The sequence below is a fragment of the Suncus etruscus genome, chromosome 9 (genome assembly GCF_024139225.1).
Source record: "Suncus etruscus isolate mSunEtr1 chromosome 9, mSunEtr1.pri.cur, whole genome shotgun sequence".
Lineage (NCBI taxonomy): Eukaryota > Metazoa > Chordata > Mammalia > Eulipotyphla > Soricidae > Suncus > Suncus etruscus.
This window is the reverse complement of record NC_064856.1, coordinates 55,367,903-55,386,985: the sequence shown is the minus strand read 5'-3', so window position 1 is coordinate 55,386,985 and position 19,083 is coordinate 55,367,903. Positions and strand designations below refer to the sequence as shown.

At 39.9% G+C, this 19,083-nt stretch overlaps 1 protein-coding gene across 2 annotated transcripts in view; it reads left to right on the top strand.

Moving 5' to 3' along the window:
- FHIP1B (FHF complex subunit HOOK interacting protein 1B) overlaps window positions 1–19,083 on the top strand; it is a 30,180-nt gene that overhangs the window by 1,372 nt on the left and 9,725 nt on the right. For both annotated transcript variants that reach the window (XM_049780255.1, XM_049780254.1), the window contains exons 2-7: window positions 13,253–13,561; window positions 13,674–14,300; window positions 14,687–14,845; window positions 15,031–15,117; window positions 15,314–15,481; window positions 18,961–19,040. In XM_049780255.1, the coding sequence (XP_049636212.1) occupies window positions 13,424–13,561; window positions 13,674–14,300; window positions 14,687–14,845; window positions 15,031–15,117; window positions 15,314–15,481; window positions 18,961–19,040 (1,259 nt within the window). In that variant the 5' untranslated portion in view covers window positions 13,253–13,423. The remainder of the gene's footprint in view (window positions 1–13,252; window positions 13,562–13,673; window positions 14,301–14,686; window positions 14,846–15,030; window positions 15,118–15,313; window positions 15,482–18,960; window positions 19,041–19,083) is intronic.

Below are 19,083 nucleotides of genomic sequence, written 5' to 3'. Positions count from 1 at the left end.
CTCAGGAGCTGTTAGGTCTTGTCATTTAAACTACACAGTGAGTTAAGGCTTACCCATTGGCTCCTGCCTGTTCTGAAATCTTAACCTTAGAACCAGTGGTTTTGCTTATGGTATGCTTTCATTGCTTTTCTTTATAGGGCAAACAGGTTATCATGCTATTGGCAGTTTCCTTAGATGATCAGAACCTACTAGAGTCTACACATATTGGTAATATAGTTTAAAAAATGACTCCTATGGTGGCCCATCTGTGATAAAAAAAAATACTTTTTTGGGTTTTTGGGCCATACCCGGTGACACTCAGGGCTTACTCCTGGCTATGTGCTCAGAAATTGTTCCTGGCTTGGAGGACCATATGGGACGCTTGGGGATCAAACCGCAGTCCTCCCTAGACTAGCGCGGGCAAGGCAGAGGCCTTACCGCTTGCACCACCATTCCAGCCTCTGTGATAAATTTTTTTATTCAGCCAAGGTGAAAGGATGAAACATAGAATAAACTCATTAATATAGTAAACTCATAAAACATGAGATTTTTAACAGGAAGATCATTGTTGTTATTCTTTGGTGTTTTTTTTTTTTAATTTTTTTTATTTGGTGTTAACCTGTTCCCATTAATGAAATAATGGTGAATATAGACAAGTGGGTTGATTATTTTTTGTTTGTGACACACACACACACACACTACACCAAGTGGGTTGATTATTTTTTGTTTGTGACACACACACGTGCGCGCACACACACACACACACACACACACACACAACACCACTGCCACACCTGCTGTGCTCAGGTATCACTCTCAATGGACTCTGGGTATCATCTGGGATGCTGAGGATAGAAGCTCTGTCAGCTACATGCAAAACAAGCTCCTTAGCCACTGTACTGTTTATACAGCCTCCTAGGTGGTTTAATTAAAATGCTCTTATTTGCTAAAATAAGCAATGATTTTTAAACATTAAACTATTTTTCTGGGGCCGTAGTGATAGCATGTGGTAGGACATTTGCCTTGCAGGCGGCTGATCTAGGATGGACCTCGGTTTGATCCCCTGTGTCCCATCTGGTCCCCCAAGCCAGGAGTGATTTCTGAGCGCATAGCCAGGAATAACTCCCGAGCATCATAGGGTGTGGTCCAAAAAGAAAAAAAATATTTCTGTTACTGAAAGAATAAAGTGATTAGGGTGCATGCCTTGAATGTAATGGGCCATGGTTTGAGTCCAGTTATCACATTATCCTCTGTGTATCACAGGGTGCCCCTGGAGGCTCCTGATCCACCCTTGGGATGGCCTGAGTGATCCCTGATACCGCAAAGCTTGAAGAACACCACATCCTTGGTCCTTGCATCAAACCTCTAGCTGGGTTGGTCAATATCCCTGGGAGACTCCCTCCCCACTTGAACATTCCGGGACTCCTTTGTATCTGCCCTCCCCAATTCATTTATTTCTAACTGGTTCATGAAATCTAGAAATTGGTATGTTCTTGTTGAGCAGAAATTCCCAAACATTTGATCTACCACCCCTTTTCAGAAAAGAACTTTGCTCCTAATTGCCCAGAAGTCTACATTTTGAAGTGAACAAATAGACACATAATTGTGCCCTCGGATTCTATAAGTATCCTCTGATTTCCTTTCCCCATCTTTCTAGTGATTGGGAAAGTATTGTGCATTTTCATAAACACAGATGAGGAAACATGTTTATATGCTAATTCTGTATAACCCATGATATCTGATACTATTTGTGTTTTACATGTAAGTCTCACATTTTTATTGGATTCCATGGGTACTTTTCACATAGGATGGGAGGAATTTATACTTTATAATGAGTTGTTCAGAAGCCAGAGGTCACATCAGAATATGGTAAAGTTGGACCCAAAATTTGATTTCCTGTGCCTGAGTGACTTAGAAAAAAATATTTTAAATTACTTTATTTAACCACTATGAACAAGGTTGTTCATAGTACAGTGTTTTATTTTTTGGTCACAGTTACAAAGTTATTCATAATTGAGTTTCAGTCATACAATATACAACACCTTATACCAGTGCACATTTACTGCCACCAATGTCTCCAGTTTCCCTCCTGTCCTCCTTCCCCTGCATTCAGCCCTGCCAGAGAATGAAGGTGAGATTGTCTAAAAAACATAATGTATATGAAGAATTGTAATGGCCTGGATATATATTTTGTGATTTGTTATGGGGGACATTGGGCTGGCAAATGCAATTTTTATAATTTATAGTTTTGTTTTCAAAGGAAATTAGATTGATGATAAAGGGAAGACAGGTCTGTTTAATATTTTTGCAGTGACATAGAAATAGGATTAATCGGGGCCGGAGAGATAGCATGGAGGTAAGGCGTTTGCCTTTCATGCAGGAGGTCATCGGTTCGAATCCCGGCGCCCCGTATGGTCCCCTGTGCCTGCCAGGAGCAATTTCTGAGCCTGGAGCCAGGAATAACCCCTGAGCACTGCCAGGTGTGACCCAAAAACCAAAAAAAAAAAAAAAAAAAAAAAAAAGAAATAGGATTAATCAAGTTATATATCAAAGGGCTTTTAAAGACTGACCAAATTTTCAGTTATACTGGAGAAATAATTGGTTTTGATAAACTTTAGTGTACTGAACTCTGTTGAATAGTAGTGCCTAAGTATTTTGATTTTGGCTTATAGCCCTGTGGTGATGGTGATACTGATATCCAGCTTTCTATAACATTCCTCTTTTAGGAAGTGACATACAGTTTTCTGAGTCAAGGAGAACATGCATTTATCATTTGATCATTTTGGAAATATGTCACATAGTTTGCTCTTCCATATTTCCATTTGTGAACTAATTTGATAATTAAGACTGGTTTTATTAGGTCTCCAGGAGTTCTCAATCTGTTTGTGTGTGTGTGTGTGTGTGTGTGTGTGTGTGTGTGTGTGTGAGAGAGAGAGAGAGAGAGAGAGAGAGAGATGCAAGAAGAGATAATTTCAACTTAATAAAAATGTGAAATATAAAAATATAATAAGATGATTATTTTGCTTATGTCCTTATGTTTTAATTACATATAGTTAGTGATCTACTCTTTCTTCACAGGTAGCCTTAAAATAACATTTCCTGGACTGAGGTGCCATATATATCTAGTAAAGGACTTTAGTGTCAGCCTCCACTCTCCCCACCTTTTCACCACCTATATTTAAGTAGCTACTGAAATTTTGTACATTTTTTTGTTATCTTTCATCATCCCTGCTGTATCTTCACTATAAAGTTTAAATTTATGTCCTCCACATTTGTCATCTGGATTTTTCTTCTTTTCCAACAGTTCCGTGCCTTCAACTTGCCTTTTTTTAAAATATCCATTCCTAGAATGATTTTCCTAAAAATACAAATCTGATCACGGAATTCCTTTGCCTAAAAACTTTTGGCTCTTTGTTTTCTGTCAGACAACATCCAGATTCTTTAATGTTGCATCATTTGTCCTCAGCTCACCTCTCCAGCCTGGTCTCCTGCTACTCTCTGTCTCTTTGTTCTTGATTGAATAAATTGTTCACAGATCCCTAACAAACATGTTACTTTTTTGAGCCTTAAAATCTTGTGGTAGCAGATTCCTCCACTAGGAATGCCCTTCCATTTTTGACCAGTGAACTTTTCTCATTCTTTTAGATCTAGTTCAGACTCACCTCCTCTTTGATGCCTTTGTCATTATCACCTAAGGGGTAGAGATAATGTATGACAGGGGAACTTAATGTGGTAAAGGGGATTCCTATTGTGGCAAAGGTTTGTATTGTGAGTTATAAGGACTCTGCCAGTTTTAGGAGAGGAGATTCCTTATAAGAAGCAGAGGTAGGTACTACTGGGGAAAGGAAAAGGAGTAAGTTGAGATTATACACTGATATCCATTTGTCTTATAAACATAGGTCTAAGGGATAGAAAAGCCCAGAAGATTTGTGTAAGTCAAACTCCTTAAAGAGTGAAGTTACTCTTTCTTCTTCTCCCACAATTATATCCCAGTCAGATTTGAATCATGTTTTTCTACTTTTGGGTATAATATAGATTTGAATAATATCCCAATCATACCTCTACTGTGTTTGATCATTTAGCAAATTTGGAAGAGCCATTGTAGGGAGAGAAGAGCCTCAGAACTTTACTGACCTATTCTTGGAAAGCCATTTTGATCTCTTCCTGTCTATTGTAGTTGTTGCAGTTGTATCCCTGCCCCCATTTCCCTCCCTCTTTTTGCCTCTCCCAGGGCAAAGGTTCATAAGCCCTTCCTGTTCTGTGCCTCCTCTGTTAGACACCTTTGTGGAGTACCTGTAATGAGTCTATTTCACCTAAGGTAAGTGTTGGACCTCAGCCATTTGTGGGTCTGAAAGCTCTGTTTCTTCTTTCCCCTTTGCCCACTCCCAACCCCCAACGCTGAAGATGACTAAGTGAAAAGGAATAATTTATTTTTATTTCCTTTTTTAAATTAATTTTATTTTTAATTCTTACTTTTCTGTGGGGTAAAGCCCAGAGTATTAGGGTAGTGATTCCATTCTCTGTTTTATTCGGAAATTTGCAGGATTAACAGGGAGTATGAATCTCAAGAGGTGATAATCCCAAACTAAAGTTTTGTATTTATGTGAGCAGTTTTTTTGTTGGTTTGTTTTGTTTGCTGCTTACTTTTTATTCTGGGAGGGGGTACACCTGGCAATGCTCAGGGATTATTTCTGTCTCTGCATTTAGGAGTCAGTTCTGGTGAGCTTGGGGAACTAATGGGATGTTGGGGATCAAATCTGGGTCAGTTATGTACAAGGCAAGTGCCTTACCTCCTGTGCTATCACTCTAGCCTGTGAGCAGATTTTAGGTTAAATGTTAGCTTTTGGATTCTGAGACACTGACTCTTCTATGTTTTTGAAAAGAGTTGGGCCAGGGTTTGGTGATGGTGGTGGTAGTGATGAAAAGTTCTGAAGGCCTGTTCAGTGTTGCTTTCTTAGAAATGCAATTGTTGGCCAACAGTTTGAGTGGAAGCAGATCTCCAGGTATATTACAAGGTAGAAAATCTCAGTCTTTTAATTGATTTCTAGAAGCTGAATGTAGTTTAATTTTGGATGTGTTTACTTTCTTTGCTGAATCTGCATGCTTGGCCCCAGTTTATCAACAGCCAGGCATATGTTTGGGACTCATCTGTGTGATTTATTTAAAGTCACAGCCAGAAAAATGAGAGCTGATCAGACTTTTGTTTAGGACTTCAGAGCTAACTCATGCTTATTTACTACTATGTTTTTCGTTTTCTTTTATCCAAAAGCCTTTATTTTAGTCCTCAGATGAGATGTCTGTGAGATTTTATTCTGTAAACATTCATAACCTAGTATCAGTCAGGGTTCTCCTAGGTATTAAGTGGTACAGTTTTGGTTTGAAAATAATAAAGGGGCTGTATTTCAAAACCTGGGCAATATTTAAGGAAACCACCTACGGATGACATTGAGAAATAGGTGAGACTTCAAAAATCAGTTCCCTTAATGATTAGGTTTGCCTTTCCCAGCCTATGCCTACTCACTCAGTACCTTAAGTAATTGGGCAGATGGTTAAGTATCTTTTCCAGTGTATCCCAGCTGTTGATGGGTGCTAGTTTGTGTGGAAGTATTTGATGGTTTATAGGAAGCCATCTGAAAATATGATGCTTCATTTGTGGCCTATCACATTCTTACCTTTTTCTCTTTACTGCCTCTACTCTTTTGGATGAGTGAGGAATGATTGATGAAGAAAGGATAGCAGAGAATAGCTTTCCTTTTTCAAAATTCAGGCACCTGAAGTGGCACCTATCCATTCTCTAAGGTTTTTCTGCATTCTCAGAGAAAGGAGTAAGTCTTTTTTTTTTCTTTCTCAGATTTATCCCATACCTATTTTTTTATGTCAGTTATCTCTATCTTTTTAAAATTCATAACCTACTACTTTCTTTTACTTCTTTTCTTTACTTGAAAAAATCCTGAGGCTTTTTAAACACCCTTGAGTTGTGCTTAAGATTTATTCCTGGTGTAGGTTTGTCTGGGGATTGAACTCTTTACAAGGCAAGTGTCTTACCTGTTGCAATGTTATATATATAAATTTTTTTTTCCTTGTTTTTTTTGGCCACATCTGGTTCTATGCTCAGAAATCACTCCTGGCAGGCTCTGGGGACCATATGGGATGCGGGGGATCAAACCCATGTCCATTCTGGGTTGGCTGCACTGCGCAAGACAAACGCCCTACCACTGTGCTATCACTCTGGCTCCTTTGCTACATTTTTTATGCATAAATATATCACATATCTTTATATTATATATTATACATAGTTATATATATAATTTTTTTGTTTGTTTTTTTGGGCCACACCCCTTTGATGCTCAGGGGTTACTCCTGGCTAAGCACTCAGAAATTGCCCTTGGCTTGGGGGGACCATATGGAACGCTGGGGTATTGAACCACAGTTTTTCCTTGGCTAGCACTTGCAAGGCAGACACCTTACCTCTAGCGCCACCTCACTGGCCCCCATAGTTATATTTTTTATGTAGAAATTACTTATTTTAAGACCATGATTCACATAGTTGATATAGCTGATCACAATACACTTATTTCCAGGTAAGGGGAGCAAAATTATTAAAATGTTTAAGAAAAAAAAGTACAGCAACAAGAAAATTTGTGAGAATTATTGTATCTCACAATAATGTCATATAGTCATTGTCAAAAGGTTTATTAAGTTCTTGTTGCTAGTTGATCATTCTGTTACTAGTTTTATTTCTGAACATTAGGTGACTTTAAGTACACATTGGCTTATTTAAAAAATTACACATTGGCGTCTAAATCGTAAGCACTATAGGATACTGTGGCTTTTGTGGGGTGTTTCAGTTGCTAGGCCTTCTGGAAATTATAAGGCAGTGGGTGGGGTGGAGAGGAGGCTGGCTGCACTCCAAAAAATTAATATTAGCCCAAATACCATCGTACCTGGAATTTTGGTCAGATAGGTGTCTCTGTAGAGACCCATAGAAAAGTAGTGAGTATGACCATGGGTAAAGCCGTGTGTAATGGGTGCAGCTGGTGTAGGTTTGGCAGAGCAGGGGCCTTGACCCACCCTCTCAAGATTGCCATCTTTCAGCTGTGTGGCCCGTGTACTCATAATTTTTCATGGCTTGGTATACATCTTTTTCAGAATAGAGTGAGTATGGAGCTGTCCGTATACAGACATGGTGACTGTGTTCATTGGACATGATTCTTCTTATTTATTAACCAATGACTTTCCTAAATTTATTGAAAGCTGATAGCTGGATTTATGGATTATTCTTGGTCTTCAATCTACTTAATTTCTGTTGACTGTGTATTATGGATAATTGTCAGTTTCTTGACATTTTTCTGGATTTCTCGATTATAATTATTTCTTTGATTTCTTCTTTCCTCCTCCTTTTTTTTTTTTTTTTTTTGGTTTTTGGGTCACTCCCGGCAGCACTCAGGGGTTACTCTTGGCTCTATCTATGCTCAGAAGTTGCTCCTGGCAGGCTCAGGGGACCATATGGGATGCCAGGATTTGCACCACCAACCTTCTGCATGAAAGGCAAACACCTTACCTCCATGCTATCTCTCCGGCCCCTCTCCTTTTCTTGACTATCTTCATAAGCTTCTTCAAAGATACTTTAAAGATACTTCCTTTATTTTTCATTTTTATTTTGCTTTTTGGGACCATGCACAGTGCTTACTCCTGGCTCTGTGCTTAAGGATCACTACTGGCAAGTTGGGGATCAAATGGGATGTCAGGGTTGAACCCGGTCAGCTGTGTGCAATGCATATGCCCTACTCTCTGTACTATTACTGCAGCCCCTCTTTTGCTTTTCTAAATCATTTCCACTATGATGTCATTTAGGTTTTTTTTTGGCTTTTGGGCCACATCCGGTGACACTCAGGGGTTACTCCTGGCTTTGCACTCAGAAATCGCTCCTGACTTGGGGAACTACATGGGATGATGGGGATCAGACCAAGGTCCATCCTGGGTCAGCCGTGTGCAAGACAAATGCCCTACCACTGTGCTATTGCGCTGGCTCCAATCATTTGGGTTCTTTTATAATCTCTTGGTATTCTTGGTGATTTTTATTTCCTTAGCTTTGTTTGCCATCTGTATTTAACATCTATTTAGCTATATAAAACCAGTTTTATATTTATGCTATATTTATATTTATATACTATACTCCTGGGATTATATTTCTTGTCATGAATTTACTTTTGGGTTCGAGAGTAATAGTTCTAATTGCTTTATTGATATCACAGATATCTTTATGTCTCAAGAGTCCCAAACTGCATTCATTCTCTTTTCTAAAATGCAAACCCTTTGTTATATGTGCCTATTTTGTTAGTGATATTGTATTTTACTTTATGGAATCTCCAGTATATCATATTAGGGTTGTTTTACCTTCATTCATTTGCATGTGTTCTTGTTTCTGCTGTAGTTAATTAAATATAGAAGTAGATTATTTATGCTTGCATCCTATACCTGACATTTATTAGTTGTCTTAAGTTTAGCAATTTAATTTTTCTGGACTTTGGTTTACTTTTTTTTTTTTTTTTGGTTTTTGGTTTTTTTGGGCCACAGCCGGTGACACTCAGGGGTTACTTCTGTCTATATGCTCAGAAATCACTCCTGGCTTGGGGGCCTATATGGGACGCTGGGGGATCAAACTACAGTCCATCCTAGGTCAACTGTGTGCAAGGCAAACACCCTATCGCTACGCCACTGCTCTGGCCCCTTTTGTTTTCTTTTTTATAAAAGTAAAAATTATAATAGTACATGCAGGTGTTTAGATTAAACGCCTTATACATAGTAAGCCTAAATATATTTTTGTTGTCATAATGCTTTTTAATTTAGTATTCAGTTCCACAAGTATTTTTAAATGCTGGGTATTATATTGACACTGGAATTTCAAGGAAGAATGAATGATATGGTTTGTTTTGTCAAAGACTTGTTGTAATTGTCAGATATATCATAATTATTAATTTTATTATAACATGGTATATATTTAAATTTAGATGAGGTGATTTTTAATGTTTATCATTTAAATTTTGCTCTTACCACCATTATTCCTGCTATCTTTTTTTTTAATAGATTATTGAACCATGAATCTTTTAAAATTTCCAGTTTTCTAACTCATTCTACTTTATACTGCTAGCAAGTTCTTGCATTTATTTTATATTTTTTTATTTTTTTTTTTGTTTTTGGGCCACACATGGCAGCGTACAGGGGCTACTCCTGGCTCTGCATTCAGAAGTAGCTCCTGGCAGACTTGGGGAACTATATGGGATGCCAGGTATCCAAACAGGGTCTGTCTTGGGTCCTTTGCATTTAAGGCAAACACCCTACTGCTGTGCTTTCACTTTTACCCCCTATTCTTTTATTGTTAGATGCTTTTGGGCCACATCTGACTGCTCTGAACTGTTTGCAGCTTTTTGCTTGGGCCTTTCCCAGCAGTGTTCAGGGAATCATGCAACATTGGCTATAGAAGCAGATTTGCCTCCTACTTACAAAGTGTGTGTGCTCCAGCCTTTCTGAGTGAGACCTGAAGACGACTTCTGGAGATTATCTGCCAGTTGGACTGGGATTACAATGTGAAGAGATGAGGTTATTATATTGCTTGAGCCCTGTGGTTTTGTGTAATCTCCAGCCACATCAGCAGTTCTGGGGATGGGGCTTCAGGCTCCAGGTGATGGTTGGGGTCCTCCAAGATATGTTTCTTCACCTTTGTACTATTTCACCAGCTCCTGCTGACATTTTAAAAGGCAAACCTAAATCTGAATATCATGTTAAGATTTAGCATGATAATTTAGTGATGTTATCCATTTTTTGCCATTCAAGTTAATACATCTTTGCGTTATGATTACACGACTCCACTTCTTCACATACAACATACATTTTTATAGTGACATATTTTTAAGCATACTTCTTATAAAAATATATTGGTTAAGCATAGCTAGAAGAGACCCTAAACACCCTCTAAAATTTCCCGTTCCCTAATACCATGATTCCCCCCAGTACAAAGAACCAAAAACATTGACACTGAAGACAAAAGAAGTTTACAGACAAGGAAAGACAAAGATTAGATTTACCTATAAGAATATATTAACGGGCTGGAGTGGTAGCAAAGTGGTAGATTGTTTACCTTGACGCAGCTAATCCAGGATGGATGCCAGTTCGATCCCTGGCATCCCATATGGTCCCCCAAGCCAGGAGCGATTTCTGAGTGCATAGCCTTGAGTGCCACCGGGTATGACCCAACTCCTCCACTTCTCCCAAAAAAGAATATATTAACAGTATGAAGAGAACTGGTACTTACTTGAGAGATTATACTTGGGACCTTACACAAGTGTACTTGAGCTCTCTCTTCTGGACATTCCATTAGAGATCACGTCTTTTCTGGAACAATCTTTGAGACTCAGAATAAATTTTTTCCTTCATGCCCTGTGACACTTTTGTAAATATTTATATTATTTATTAGTTTCTATTTATGTTTCTATTTTCTATTTCTCATTTTTTCAATCTATCTTCATATTCTCATTGCTTATTTCATAGTCTTTTTCAGTATGGTCGCATGCAAGGCAAACGCTTTACTGCTGTGCCATTGCTCCGGTGCCTCAGCTTACTTTTTTTAATGAATACATTTTTTTTTTTTGATTTTTGGGTTACACCCGACAATGCTCAGGGGTTACTCCTGGCTCTATGCTCAGAAATTGCTCCTGGCAGGCTCTGGGGACCATATGGGATGCTGGGATTCGAACCACCGTCCTTCTGCATGCAAGGCAAACGTCCTACCTCATGCTATGCGGCCCCCTAATGAATACATTTTTAATTGAATCACAGAGTTTCAAAATTGTTCATGATTGAGTTTCAGTCACAGTGCACAACATCTGTCACCATTGCGCATTTCCTGGAATCAGTGTCCCCATTTTCCCTCTTGCCCTCTTCCCCTGTCTGTTTCTGTGGCAGATATTTTTTTTCTTCCCTCCCTCCCTCCTTCCCTCCTTCCCTCCTTCCCTCCTTCCCTCCTTCCCTCCTTCCCTCCCTCCCTCCCTCCCTCCCTCCCTCCCTCCCTCTCTCCTTCCCTCCCTCCCTCCCTCTCTCCCTCTTTCTCTCCCTCTTTCTCTCTTGCCCACTGTCCCTCTCTACCCACTCTCTCTTTTCTTTTTTTTCTTTTTCCTTTTTTGTTTTTGTTTTTGGGTCACACCTGGCAGCTCTCAGGGGTTACTCCTGGCTCTGTGCTCTTAAATCCCTTTTGGCAGGCTCGGGGGATCCTATGGGATGTCGGGATTCGAATCACCGTCCTGCATGCAAAGCAAACATCCTACCTCCATATTATCTCCTCTCTTTTTTCTTCTAGAAACTGTGTTTTGCAGTATTGTTAATGAAGGAACATAAAACTTTTATCTCCTTTTTTATCTTCTTTCAGCACCTAGTTCTTTTCCAGAGTGATCATTTCCAACGGTCATTGTAATGATGCTTCCTTCACTGTACTCCCATACCGTTTGTGGCAATCTTCCTACTATGGACTATTCCTCCTGGCCCTTGTCTCTATTGTCTTTGGATGTTAATGCCATATTATCTTTTTTTTTTAATATCTCACGAATGCATGCGATCATTTCATGTCTGTCCCTCTTCCTCTTACCTCAATTCATAAGACTGAACCTACTTTTATAAGACTTGATAAGACTTTTGTTCTGCAAATATCCATAAGCATAGTTCTATTTACTTTTACTTATGAGTTTATAATGGTGAGAGAATATATGGGTGAAAGGGTCAGTGGTTAATATGACTGAAGAGCAAAATGGAATCCTTTGTTCCTTGTTGTATGTAAAAAGAGGAAGAATTTGACCCTTGTATGTGAAAGAGGAAGGATTTGATCTTTTGTGTGAAAGAGGAAGGATAATAGAACCACACCTTAACTCAGAAATTTTCACACTTGCTAAAGACAATACTGATGAGGGGTGGTGGTGGGTATAATGGAGAGGGAATTGTAAGCCATGGCCTTTTCCAGCAACTATTTTGATCCTTTCCTTTGTCTCTAATGAGGGTGTCATATCATGCATTTCAGGGTGAATATTGGATGTATATGGAAGTTCTATCCATGTTTTTCATGCTAAAATGAGGATGGCTCTTTTGTTGTGTTTGGATTTCCACCCTTAAGAGTATTTAGTCAGTTAATATTTCATTTGCTGTGAGTAGGTGTCTAGGGTAGCATTTTCCAACCACTGTACCATGGCATACTGGTGTGCTGTGAGATAGTGTCTGGTGTGCTATAGGAAAAATTCCAATTTCATCCGTAACATGCGGCTTCAGCTCACAAAATAGACCAATTATAAAAATACTTATTATTTCATAATAAAGTATAATAATATTATATAATATAATATTTCATATATATGAAATATAATATAACACAATATTATAATAACATTTCATATATATCATATAATATATGTAATATATAATGATATGTACTATGTTATATAATATAATATATGAAATATTATACAATATTTCACAATAAAGTAATTATAAAATAGTTTCTTTGTGTTTATTTGATTCCTATTCAAGAGAATTACTTTATAGTCAATATAATCACAGAGTTAAAAATTTTTTTTAACGTTTTCTAATGGTGGTGTGCCTCGTGATTTATTTTCATGAAAAAGTGTGCCTTTGCATAAAAAGGTTGAAAAACACTGGTTTAGGGAGAGAATTATGGTAGGAAGAAGAAAGTTTTTCTCAGTAGCAAGGGAGGATTGGAGTCAAATCAGGATTGGATTTCCTGATTAAGCAGATTATTCAGTGCAGAGCCAGAAGTAACCCTTGAACATTGCTGCATATTACCCCTTCACCCCCAAAAAGTTAAAATATGTATACATGTAAAATAAGCACATCTATTGCCATGAATAACTCTTAGGGAAGACTGGAAACAAAGAATAGGTTGGAAGTTATTGCAGTAGGAGACCTGTTTTGAGACTGGAGATGATTAGGTTTATTGATGAATTGGATATCGAAAACAAGAAAAAGTACAACCCAGATTTGGCCGGAGAATATCAGTGAATTTCAGTATCATATATTAAAATAAGGCTGGAAGAGTAGCAGGTCTGATGGTAGAAATGTGTTTTGTTTTAGATATATAGAGATTAAGGTTCAGATTTGGTTGTGCTTGTGGAATTTTCATTAGAGTGGTGGTTTTAAGTTTTTCCTATTGGAGAGTGGAGAGAGGCAAACTTCTGTTAATTCTTCTTTCTGTGTTAATCTCTTTTCTCCAAATTAGATTTGCACCTCTGGACTCATCACTCATCCCACTGTGTTTTCTGGTTCCATGGCTAGTTATTGGCTCTTACAGACCGGATGAAGCAGACTGGAGATAGAAGTGGAGAAGGCCTCCAACTGGTGGATTCTCCAAGTGAGGTCCCCTGGCTGCTGGCCTTGACCAGCCTGCCTCATGGAGAGAATGAACTGGCTGAGCAGACTGGCTTCCCGGGGACCAGGGCCTCGTGTACCTCAAGGGACAAGTCCTCAGACTCCTGTCATGGCTGACCCTGAGACCTGCCTCATGGTCTTCAAGAATCACTGGTCCCAGGTATGAAGTTGTTGCCAAGAGGCTTATTCTATTGGTAGCCCGTCTTTCTAAATAGTTCTCCCAATATATCATATAAGATTCCTTTTATATTTATTTCATCCTCTGTACCTAGGTGGTGCGAATCCTGGAACGGCAAGGCCCTCGGGCAGCAGATGATCTCAGTGCTGTTCGCAACCACACTTACCAGATGTTGACACTGCTGGCAGAGGATCGTGCCATATCCTCAGTGCACCCAACCCCTGGGCCCCTGCTGGAATTTGCTCTGCGTGAAGATCTGCTAACTCGAGTGTTAGCCTGGCAACTTAAGTGGGATGAACTTGGGGATGGGGTGGAGGAACGGCGCGCTGAGCAACTAAAACTGTTTGAGATGCTAGTGAGTGAAGCACGTCAGCCACTGTTGCGGCATGGTCCAGTTCGTGAAGCTCTGCTGACCTTGCTGGATGCCTGTGGGCGTCCTGTGCCCAGTAGTCCAGCATTGGATGAAGGCCTGGTGCTACTTCTCAGCCAGCTATGTGTGTGCCTGGCCCGGGAACCTTCATTACTCGAGTTTTTCCTGCAGCCGCCACCAGAACCTGGAGCTGCCCCTCGTCTTCTCCTTTTTTCTCGCCTTGTCCCCTTTGTCCATCGAGAGGGTACCCTGGGTCAACAGGCCCGAGATGCTCTACTCCTACTCATGGCTCTGTCAGCTGGGAGCCCCACTGTCGGTCGCTACATTGCAGATCACTCTTACTTCTGCCCGGTCAGCACCTCCTGGGGTTGGTGGGGGTAGGCGTTGTGGTAGGGGTGGGATGCAGTTATGGAGGAGACAAGGGTATAGTGTGGACACTCCATAGTAACTTCCTATTCAGTAGATGTGGAACACTATGTACCAGGGAGTATCCCCTGGTTTTGAAAGTAGTATGTGGAGTAGTAGTTAACTGGATAGAACTGCTATTGTGTATCTCATGGACCAGGGTTCTAGGTGATATCCTGGCACATTGGTAATGAAATAGCAGTTCTGGTAGTAGCTCTTCCTCTTTCTGCTATAAAATGCTGCATTAATAGTTAATTTATACCTCTTTTTAATTTTTTATTTAAAATTGTATTTAAGTCTCTGTTAACCTGTAATTGGTGATGGCCCTCTAGGTGCTGGCCACAGGGCTGAGTGCCCTGTACTCCTCACTGCCTCGAAAGATTGAGGTTCCAGGAGATGATTGGCACTGCCTACGACGGGAGGATTGGCTGGGAGTGCCAGCCCTTGCACTATTCATGAGTTCTCTTGAGTTCTGCAATGCTGTCATTCAGGTGGGACTGAGGTTCTCAGGTTCCAAGGTCTGGCCCTTGCTTGTTCTGGGAAAATGGGGGAGGAGAGTTTTACATTTGCCTAAATTTCCACTATTTTGGGCATAGAGTGCCTACTTGGACTATTGTGTTTCTTTCCTGACAGTAGTTTCCTTCATAATCCTCCTTTTTCTCCTTTAACTTTATAGGTAGCTCACCCTCTGGTGCAGAAGCAGCTGGTGGATTATATTCATAATGGGTTCCTAGTGCCTGTCATGGGTCCTGCCCTGCACAAAGTAAGAGTCCTGTATGGCAAGGAGATTAGATGTTAAGTTTGAGTGATAGTCTCTTCAAGGCCAGAACAATGGGAGGCAGTGGGTGGTATTCACTTTCCCCCATCTTCTCTTGATTCCTCCTCAAACTCAGGGCAAGTGACTCAGTATATGTGCAGGGATCTCCTAAATTTCCTTTTTTTCTCTTTCTTTTGTCTAGACTTCTGTGGAGGAGATGATCGCCAGTACCGCCTATCTGGAACTTTTTCTACGGAGTATCTCTGAGCCTGCCTTGCTCCGTACTTTCTTGCGATTCCTGTTGTTACATCGGCATGACACTCACACCATCCTTGACACCCTTGTTGCACGTATTGGCAGCAACTCCCGGGTATGGCCCCTACCTCTGCCCTGGCTTACCTGGGTGAGCCATCATCTCTCTGACTTTTGTCTGCGAGGGTGTCTTGCTCTCCTTTGTCTTCAGTAGTCACTTCAAAGTTAGGTGGTATTTACTTTTCTTTCTATATTGTATTTTTTTAAGGCAGTGGTTTATACAGTTATTTATGATTTTCAGTCACACTGTTCCAATACCAATCCTTTCACCAGTGTCCGATATCCTCCACTGCTAGAGGCCAAATAGGCATGTCCCTGACAAGAAAAGGTTTTACTGGAGACCAGGTTTAATTGGGGAACAGGCCAAGGACTTACAGTCAATCCCTAGGCAGAGAGAAAGGGATGGGGGAGAGAAAGAAAGGACGGGCAAAAGAAAGGAAAGAGAGGAGAGAGAGAGGAAAGAGAGAGCTAGTTGAGATTGGGACCAAGGCGAGGGGTCAGTCAGAGAGGGAAAGGGAGAGAAAGGGAGAGGGAAAGAGAAGCAACAGGGCAACAATAAGTCTAACCAACACTTTCTCTAGTAGTCTGTCAGCATCCTTCCAGTTAAGCCATTTTGAAAGAGCAGCCACCCCACACTCAAACTGGGGGCTTATTTAACCCCCCAGGAAACTGCCTCTGAATGACAGTAACAAGGAGTCCCTCCTAATTTCTCAGCCCTTAAAGGGATAGATCCCTTTTGTGACTAACCAGGGGCCATAGGAATCTGTGTAACCCAAAACTCACCAATGTTTTGTTTTTCTCTCACCCCTCACCCTGCTTCTGTAGCAGACACTTTGGTGTTTACCTATTAGTATTAAAGTTTTAGCCATTTCATATGCAGATTTTCAAGTATTATACTTTTTATCTTAGCACATATTACTAGAACATATATATATATATATATATATATATATATATATATATATATATATATATATACATAGTACCTTTGGGGATGACTTTGAATAGTTATTATAACTATAGATTTTCTTACTACGTTGAATTTTTAATGTAGCGCTGAATTAAGATTCTCTCCAGCTGTGTCTGTAACTTTGTGGCCTACTATGGGTCATTTAAGATTGATTTTGTAGGTTTTATGTTGCCTTGGCAGGTGCCAGTGGCTAGTGATATGCTTACCTTTATTTTCTTTTGGATTTGCTACATTTGACTTGGAGAACCATCTAACTACTTACTTATTTTCCTTCTTCCTGAGCATTTTATTAAATGACCACCACTTATATGCCATATTTTTTTTTACTAGTACTGAGAATGTATGATAAGCAAAGTAGACACTTGATTTTCTAGAGCTTCCTTAAAGGAAGGTCGACAGAGAAATTCATGAATTAAATATTTGAATAGTGTGGCCTTTATTATACAAAATTAAATAGGGGCTTAGAAAAATGAGAGGGCTCAAAAGAGATCTATCTTTAGAGGTCACAAAACTGAGACCTAAAGGTCATGAGAAAGCCTAATGAACAACTCTTCTTAACTCATGAGAGTTGAGGCAAAAGAGAAAATGTGCAAAGGATATGAAAAGGGGAAACTATATGTGAGGAATGAAAGACTAGTATGACTGGCATTGTGAGGTAGTGTGAAACTTTTGATTCTTTTTTTTTTTTTTTGGTTTTTGGGTCACACCTGGTGACGCTCAGGGTTTACTTTGGGATATGCACTCAGAAATTGCTCCTGGCTTGGGGGACCATATGGGATGCCGGGGGATTGGGGATTGAACCGAGATTTGTCCTGGATCAGTCATGTGAAAGGCAAATGCCCTATTGCTGCACTATCACTTTGGCCCCAAATTATTCTTTGTTATCTTTAGTCTTAAGAATTTATTTCTATTAGTCTCTCATTTTGTTCTCTGGTACCAGGTATCTTTTGTTTGAGTGTTACTTTTTTCTCTCTTCATTCCTGATTCTTAGATGAATTAGATCACTTCTGATTTCAGGATGCCAAGGTTAAATAGACAGGTATTTTCCTTTTTATTGTTTGAGCCTTTATTTTGTTGACCTGCTTTTGTAATTATTGAAACCAGTCTTCTGTGGCTTAAAGAGGATCTTGCTGACTATCCAGTCTGTTTTGGACTACATAACATCTTTTGTCCTTTGAATCTTCCTTCTTTTATATCTAGCTGGAAGAGGATCTTTGCTTTTGAGAGTTAATGATTTAAGTGAACTCGATTGAATAACCTTAATCATCTATAAGTTCTCTTCTGCCATATAAGGTGGAGTGCTTATAGGTTTGAAGATTAGGACTTAGACACCTTTGGTGGGTGATTTTTTTTTTTAAACCTACCACACAACCTTCCAGTGAGTCTTTTTTTTTTTTTTTTTTTTTTTGGTTTTTGGGCCACACCCGGTGACGCTCAGGGGTTACTCCTGGCTATGCGCTCAGAAGTCGCTCCTGGCTTGGGGGACCATATGGGACGCCGGGGGATCGAACCGCGGTCCGTCTCCTAGGCTAGCGCAGGTAAGGCAGGCACCTTACCTTGAGCGCCACCGCCCGGCGCCTCCAGTGAGTCTTAATGTTATCATTGCAGTTAAAAATGTTCATTTAACTGCATGACATTCATACTGCCCTTACCCTCATACAGTCAGTCCTGCTATCTTGTCTCCTTTCCACTATGGTTGGCTTTTAATTCTGTCCTAGTCATTTAGCAAATGATGTGTAGATAGTAGACTCTGCAGGTAGTGCTATTAAACCGTGTATTAGATTAAGACCCTGTAGTTGAATTCAGGAAACTTGGAAGTATCTGTTATACTGTATATACTAAGGAAAGTATACAGAAGTGCTATTTAGAGGATAGAGGAGCTTGTATGAGGATTCAGAGTGGAGCTTGCATGTGTCTGTTCTCTTAGCCTCACTGGAGACAACTGTTCTTCCTTTTCTAAAACAAAAGGTTTCTGGACCCACCTACATTTTCCTCTTCCTGTCAGCTGCCCTAGAGCTTTTATTAGTTTACCATCTCAGGATGCACTAGTGTTGGAGAGGTGACTCAGACTTCCTACTTCTCAGCTGGGATTCTTTAAGGTTCCCTCTGCTTTCTTGTTGGAAGGCATTTACTTACTGTGCTGCTACAATTTCTGCTGACAGACATCATGTAAGTTACATTGCTGTTGTCTTTTATTAGTCACCCACTAATTTTCCAGTATTTCCGAAGGCTTCTTTTCATGGATATTTAGTATGGCTTAAATGGAGATAATTATCTTTGGATATAGGCATTTTACAGCTAGTAGTCCGCTGATGTGCACATGATCTAGAGAAAATACATTGGCCCAACGCAGGGTTCATTCCTTTGTATGCATGGTGAAATCTTGCCTGCAAAGATAATGTGATTATTTATTTAATACTTGAATGACCGTTGTTTGTCAGGTCCTGTGCAGTGTTCCTCTAAACAGTTGTTTGGGTATGGAGATAGGGAGTTTCCATTTGGTTGACATCTTGACACATGGAAAACTTAAAGTCACTTCCTCCATCTTTTCCCCTCTTTATCCCTAGCTCTGCATGGTCTCTTTGAGTCTCTTCAGGACCTTACTGAACCTCAGCTGTGAGGATGTTCTGCTTCAGCTGGTTCTCAGGTACCTGTGGGAACAGAGCTAATGGATGGTTTGAGTCTGACAA